Source organism: Apodemus sylvaticus, chromosome 14 (genome assembly GCF_947179515.1).
Source record: "Apodemus sylvaticus chromosome 14, mApoSyl1.1, whole genome shotgun sequence".
NCBI lineage: Eukaryota > Metazoa > Chordata > Mammalia > Rodentia > Muridae > Apodemus > Apodemus sylvaticus.
In genome coordinates, this window is record NC_067485.1 from 44,449,513 (window position 1) to 44,457,262 (window position 7,750).

The 7,750-nt window shown below is 41.6% G+C and overlaps 1 protein-coding gene across 1 annotated transcript; it reads right to left on the reverse strand.

The window, feature by feature from the left end:
• Positions 1–408: 408 nt before the first annotated feature.
• LOC127664850 (putative vomeronasal receptor-like protein 4) lies at positions 409–1,370 on the reverse strand. The gene has a single exon (XM_052157068.1). The coding sequence runs from the start codon at positions 1,345–1,347 to the stop codon at positions 409–411; it is 939 nt and encodes a 312-aa protein (XP_052013028.1). The 5' UTR covers positions 1,348–1,370.
• Between the last annotated feature and the right edge of the window lie 6,380 nt (positions 1,371–7,750).

Genomic DNA, 7,750 nt, shown 5'->3' on the forward strand with positions numbered 1-7,750 from the left:
TATCTCAGTCATTGAGAGTACTGGCTGGCTTTTAGAGGTCCAGGATTCCATTTCAAGGACCCATATTTAAGCTCAGAATCATCTATCTAACTCCAGTCAGTAACAGAGAATGTGATGGTCTAATCCATCATCTCCAGGCCTCAGGCATGCCTGTGTTACACAGTCATAGGTGCAGGAAGACACTTCATAAACAATGAATATATGCAAATATAAAAAAGTTGACAAAGTCTCTTCAAAAGAGTACCCAAATGGAGAATAAGGTTTCTATATCACTGTAATTAGCTAAGATCTCTCTTAGCTCAAGGCTGTGTGTCACCAAGATTATTGTCTAAGAATAAACACACAATTAAGCTGCTGTATGGGATTTGTTTTTTACCCACAACATTGTAGAAATGAGTACTTTCTTGTTTATTGAACAAATAGATGAGAGAGACATTTTCTCAGTGTCTCCAACTGAGCATGCCAACGTTCAGTCAGAAGCCCATCCCTGTGAATCAGCACAAGGGGGCTGAAAATTGCATAACCAAGGGTCAGAAATTCATGAATATTTATCATCAACAAATAGTCCCCTAAAGAGAGACTTAGAAACAGAGAAAAGGCACAGTCTGTCCAGTAGAAGAAAACAAAACAGAGCATCAGAAGGAGGACACTCTGGGCAGCTCTCAGCTCTGGGGGAGTTCTGTAGAGAAGCTTGGAGTTCTGCAGGTAGAGGACATGCTGGTGGTGCTTGTGAAGAAGAAATACCATGTAGCCACTGGCCCCTCCCATGGCACCCTGAAACACTGCATCTCTCAGGACCATGAGGATGAGAAAAATCCATTTTATTTCCTGACTTTCTAGCATAAAATAACAATAGTTGTCCCCACTCCTAGGCTGTGATATATTCAGGCTTGTACTTTTCATGGAATGAATTATGTTCACACTTATTAAAGCATTGAATATCCAAAAGAATGTGAAGAATGGAAGGATGTGCCATGCAGACTTTGGTCTGAACCTCTTCCACCCAGATGATCTGGGACTGATGATGATGGCCTGGACCACAGTGAGGAGACTGCTGGTGCAGATGGAGAGGCCACGGGCCACCCTCTCCAGGTAAACAATGATCTTACAGCCTTTGTCATCTAGGAAGTTTCTCCAACCAAAAACCGCTATTATCTTTCGCAAGCCTTTTGCAAGAAGGATTAGGATGTTTATAAAAGCCAAATGGATGAGAATGAGGTGTATGGGTTTCTTCTCAGCACCGTCTAATAAACTGAACAAATAGTCCACAGAAACAGAAATATTCCCCAGGGTGCCAATCATAGTCATGAAGAGAAAAACTGTTTCCTTAATAAACTGCAAAAACATTTTTACTTACTAGGTTGAAAAACTTGTATCCAAGTCATAAAGACTTCTTCAAAAAAGCATCAGGTTTGCATAGTAGCATTTTCTGGCATGCAAAGGTGGTGGTGGACACGTGATGCTGCAGGTGAGGTCCCTGAAACTCCCCCTTTCCCTGGAGACTCTGGGATATTGTGTGTGCTCTGACAGGTGAGTTTGGTAACTGGAATTCAAATCTAAAGTTTTAAAGGAGAATTTTTTTTTAGCTGTACATTATAAAAATTGACTTATTCCTCTCTCCATCTTTTTCTGTCTCTCTGTCTCTCTCTGTCTCTTTCTATCTCTGCCTTTCTCTGTCTCTCTCTGTCTCTCTGTCTCTGTCTCTCTCTTTCTCTGCAGGGGCTGGTCTGTGTGTGTGTGTGTGTGTGTGTGTGTGTGTGTGTGTGTGTGTGTGTGTGTGTTTCTATCTGTCTGTCTGTCTAGCTGCATGGATTATTCTTGTTAGCTCTCATCATAGCTAAATTGAATGACAAATTTCCCCAAATGAAATGTCTTCTTCTGTTTCTCACTCTATTTCACTGTATTTCCCCACCAAATTCCCAAAGCCTCATCCTGGCCCTGCCTGCCTTCCCCACATTATACTCAGGCATTGGGAAACTGTGCACCTACAACATCTCTCAGATCTGGTAACCTTACCTCCCACACTGTCTCCTTCCGTTGATATTCCTTTCTTATTTTCTTCTTGATTAGTATAAATATTTCTATATCATTTGGATTCAAGGCTTTATAACTTCAATTTTACATAAAGTTTTTATACTAAACATTCTGTGTTTTCACTCTGTGTAAGAGTTCAGTAGATATTTTTTTAAGGAAGCCCTCGATGTCAATTTATATTGAGTAACTTATTCAGACTGGGCCCAATAGTTAAAGCTGAGTCTTCAAAAATTGTCCTGAAAAAGACTGTTGTGTGAAAAACTAATGTAAGTGCCGTGCTGCAGCCAGGGAAGGTGTCTGGCAGAGACTGGGTGCTTCCCAGAAGAGTTGGGAGAAGAGAACTGTGATCCTGCTGGATGGCTTCAGGGGATCTGTGGCCCCAGTCAGTGATCAGGGCATCAAAGGGAGCAAGGAACTGCTCTGGACTGGGGGATGATGGTAAGTAAATGGGAGACAGGATTAATCAGTTGGTAGGTGCTGCCCTGAGATGAGTGAAGTTTTTGAGTTAAGCATTCTTTTTGGGGGGCGGGGGATGGATTTGGTTTTTTTCCGAGATAGGGATTCTCTGTGTAGCCTGGCTCTCCTGGAACTCACTCTGTAGACCAGGCTGGCCTTGAACTCAAAAATCTGCCTGCCTCTGCCTCCCTGAGTGCTGGGATTACAGGCGTGTGCCACGACCGACCGCCCGGCTGAGTTAAGAATTAATATGGCTGCATGCAGCACAGTGGGTTGGGACATACCATTGTGAGCAGGGACCCTCCCATCTAAGAGGTCCTGGTGACATTTGCCTCTGTGGGGCCTTGTGAGTAGCAGTTATGTCAGCTTGCTTTGCAGCCTGCTTCTCCTCCTGTTTCTTTTCCAACCTGTTTGTCAGGCAGGCTGCTTTGTTGTATATCATTCTGAGCCGATTGCAGGACTTAGACCTCAGCTGGATGTTCACCTTCATGTTCTGGAGCTCCATTCTCATCCTTTAGGGATTTACGGTTAAGCTTTAGACTCCTTTTGTAAATTAAGAGACATCTGGATATTTCGTGGTCTCTATGGGTTTGTGTGTCTTCTGAGTTCTTGGAATGCCTCTGTTCTGTGCTCTACTCCCTGTTAAATTCAAAGGATGGATTTAAATGTCTATGTCTTGGTGATCTAACACATGACCTTCACAAACCTAGCTTTGTGTCCAGGTTTGGGTCCAGGTGGCATCCTGACTTCAGAAATGTCAATTACTGCCTTTCAACTGCTCCTCTGTCTGACACAGAATTATCACAGTGTATCCTAGAAATCACAGAACCATCCTACATATCTGTCCATAATGAAACATGCTTCAGACAGCAATAGCAAGCTCATAAACCTTCATTAACACATTTATAATAAGTGTTAAGTGTTCAGTCAAAGATTAGAATCTGTCACAATCCCTGATATCAATTCGCCCCAAATCCTGATGGAAACTATTAACATTTCCTGCTTGTTTAATGCTCGCTTTCCTGGGGATTCCTACTTTTCTAGTCCTCTATTCCGGTTTTGACACCAGATTCTGATCCTTTATTAAGTGATTCCTGTCTCATTGACATGGACTGTAGGAGGAGGTAGAGGCTACTCATCTCCAACATTATCTTGGAAAATGCTATATAAAATTAATTTAAAAGACAGGATGGACTTTCTGTAGATTTATAGATGATCCCATGAGGGGTTTAATCCTCAAGAGCCTTAGCCTATATCCAACCAAACTGGTTTTCTAAAAAGAAAAAAAAATGAACAAGAACAAAACAGATTTCTGCTCTTTGCTACTTAGCACTGGAATAAAGTTAACATGAGCTGTTTCGGGATGTACTGATTCACAGCCTGAATCCTTTATTTAGGAAGGATTCTCACCATGGTAATGATAAGTGTTACACTAATGCTTTATACTTCCACACTCACACTTCCACCAGGCATAGAATGACTGAAGTTGATATAGGTATGCATAATATCATGTGATGGCACTGTGAGATTTTAAGGATGGATATAGAAGGAAAACCTTCCATTTAGGAGTTATAAAGTTATTATAAAAGAAAACATGTACCAATATCTCAAAACTGGAAATGCATCAAAAGAGAAAAATAAAAACCTTATAAATACTAGTCATACTGTTAAGGCATAATGCTGACAAACATGGAGGCAAAGAAAAAGGAGAGAATTTCATGTTGTTTGTTGGTTTGTTTGTTGGTTTGTTTTGTCTTGTTAGTTTTGAGCAACGGTCTCCCTATGTAAACCAGAGTAGCCTTGAAGACGATGATCTTCCCCCGGGCTCGTTAATGCTGACATTACATAAGTGGGTGATTATTGCCTCCACTTTTTATAGATATTTGAAAATCTTCTGTATCTTATTGATTCCTTTTTTAAAAGAAAACCTTAGGCAATGCCTCACCCAAAGCTCTGTCATGACACCAGTCTGAGGATGAATAGCAATCCCTCAGCATTTCGGTCCCATTTCTACATATCCAGGAACTCATCTCCTTTGATTTCTCTGGATGCAGGGACCAGACTCAGGGTCAGAAGGAAAGTGGAGGACCCAAGGCTTACAGAGCCTCTCAACTGCTCTCTGTCTTAGAGACTTCAGTTTAATGAATCTCTCCATGGCACAGCTGAGGGGATCTAAGATGTTACCTTCATGTACTCACCTGGACCTCTGTGGTGCAGACAGGCTCTGGAGCAGCTCTGGGAAGGTGACACTTGCCAGGTCATATTTGTACTGTCTGCATCCGTGGGGCTCTTGGATGTCATCAGGTACTGCAAACTTCAGGTTTCATGTTGTCACAGTGTCAAGAGGAAGGAAGGCCACTGCAGAGCCTCAGTCCCTGAAGAACAGCTGCCCTCTCTCCCACAGTTATAGCATCTGTTTTGCTCTGTTATTTCCAGCTTAATTATTTTGAGAGGAAGGATGTGAGAAAATTAACTACTAACTAAGTTTCTGTGTACTGAGCTTCCCACATCTCCTGACTGGTAAATGAGCCAAAGTGGCATCCTGCTACCTGGACGGGCACCAGGTTCTGACATACAGACCAAGTCACTTTCTTATATGCTTTGCTAGACTGAAATATAATAAACGGTTCTCAAAACCCTGTGCAAATCCCAAACACAGACCAGAACAAGTTAGAGTCCCTTCTACCTGTATCCTTTAGTAATAAAGGGTTTTGCTATAATTGATTGTCTCAAACCTGCAGGCTAATCATTTTATGAGATTGGAAATATGAATGTGTCCCTGGCAATCCTTACTTAATACAAACCTTCAAACTCACTTCTAAAACTTATATATGCCCAAAACTGGTCCTTCCAGATACTTTTCATTCTAGTTCCAGGAGGCCCTTCCTAACACAGATGCAAAATGATATAAATGAATATGTAAGCAGGGCTGAGATTAGAGGTGATGACATCATCATTTTGTTCTTGAGGAGACGGCCACACTAGGTTTCCTTGGGAGATGAGTTCAAGGTCACTGGTTTCTTTTTGTGCTGTGCAGGGTGGTGTCTCCACACACACGGCTGGAGCTGGCACATAACAGCCATAGAAATGCTTCTGCTACAAATGAAATGTAAGTTTTGAGGAAGCCAGGATTTCCATACCCTCTATTGAATGAGGAAATCTAGGTGGGAGGGAAACTAAATTGTACCTTACATATGTAGTAAATAGAAATTTAAAAATAAGACTGGTTGGCACGAAGGGCCTTATGGAAATCTGCAAATTCCCACACTGTTGCCAAGACTATAGGTTGCTCCAAAAACTGAAAGCAAGGCCTCCCTGAAGAACACAACACCTACAGAACTCATTGAACTTCAAGATGTTAACTTGTTGGCTACATAGAGCTGTTGCCCCTCAGTTTTAATGCATTTAGTATAGGAAGCAACTCTGCATGCTCTCAGAAGAAAAACATAAACACAAGTCAGCCACAAGCATTTTATCTATAATGGTGTATTGTCTGTAAGATATATGCGAGGACAGTGAAGATTTTTTTCCCAATCTATAGGTTGCCGATTTGTCTTACTGACTATGTCCTTTGCCTTACAGAAACTTTCCAGTTTCATGAGGTCCCATTTATCAATTCTTGGTCTTAGAACATGAGCCATCAGAGTTCTGTTTAGGAAATTTCCCCCCATGCCAATAAGTTCAAGACTCTTTCCTACTTTCTCTTCTATTAGATTCAGTGTATCTGCTTTTATGTTGAGGTCCTTGATCCACTTGAACTTGAGCTTTGTGCAAGGTGACAAATATGGGTCTAATTTTATTTTTCTACATACAGACCATCAATTAGACCACCACCATTTATTGAAGATGCTTTCTTTTTTTCCATTGTATATTTTTGTCTTCTTTGTCAAAGATTAAGTGTCTATAAGTGTGTGGCTTTATTTCTGGGTCCTCAATTCTATTCCATTGATCAACATGTCTGTCTCGGTACCAATACCATGAAGTTTTTATCACTATTGCTCTGTAGTAAAGCTTGAGGTCAGGGGTGGTGATTCCCCAAGCCATTCTTTTATTGTTAAAAATTGTTTTCTGTATTTTGGGTTTTTTGACTTACCAGATGAATTTGAGAATTGCTCTTTCCATGTCTTTGAAGAACTGTGTTGGGATTTTGATAGGTATTGCATTGAATCTATAGATTGCCTTTAGTAGGATGACCATTTTTGCTATGTTAATTCTGCCAATCCATGAATATGGGAGATCTCTCCATTTTCTGAGATCTTCAATTTCTTTCTTGAGAGACTTGAAGTTATTGTCATATAGGTCTTTCACTTGTTTGGTTAGAATTACCCCAAGATATTTTATATTATTTATGGCTATTGTGAAGGGAATTGTTTCCTTAACTTCTTTCTCAGCCTGTTTATCAGTTGTATAAGGAAAGCTACTGATTTATTTTAGTTAATTTTATATCTGGCTACTCTGCTGAAGTTGTTTATCAGCTGGAGAAGTTCTCTGGTAGAATTTTTGGGGTTGCTTATGTATTCTGTCATATCAACTGCAATCACAAATGGGGATGGAGGGAAGTACCTGGGAGGGAAAGTGGACAGGGTGGGGAGAGAGTAGGGGGAGAGAGAAACATGATCTGGTTTTGGGTGAGGGAAAAGGACTGAAGCCCTGAGGGTCCGCAGAAAGAATAGAAACAGGCAACCTTGGGAGATAGGAGATTGGGGGGATCCTCCAGAATGCACCAGAGACCTGGGAGGTGACAGACTCTCAGGACTCAAAGGGAGGGACCTTAGATGAAATGTTCTACAGTACGGACAGGGAACTTGTAGAGTCCATCTCCATCAGGAAGACAGGTCACGTTGGGGGGGGGGGGGCATCCCACAGTCACAACTCTGACTTATAACAGTGCCTCTCTGAAAGAAGCACAGGGATGGAAATGGAGAGGAGCCTGAGAAAAAGAAAGTCCAGAGACAGACCCAGCTCAAGGGGAGGTCCCAAGTCCTGACACTATTACTGAGGCTATAGAACGTTCACAAAAAAGGAACCAAGCATGACCACACTCCCGAAGATCCAACAAACAGCTGAAAGAGTCAGATGCAGATATTTGCACCCAACCAATGGACAGAAGCAATGACCCCTATTGTTGAATTAGGGAAGACTTAAAGAAGCTGAAGAGAAAGGCAATCCTGTAGGAGGACCAGCAGTCTCATTTAATTGGGTCCCCCAAGTTCTCTCAAACGCTGGACCAGCAAACAGACAGCATACACCAGCTGATATG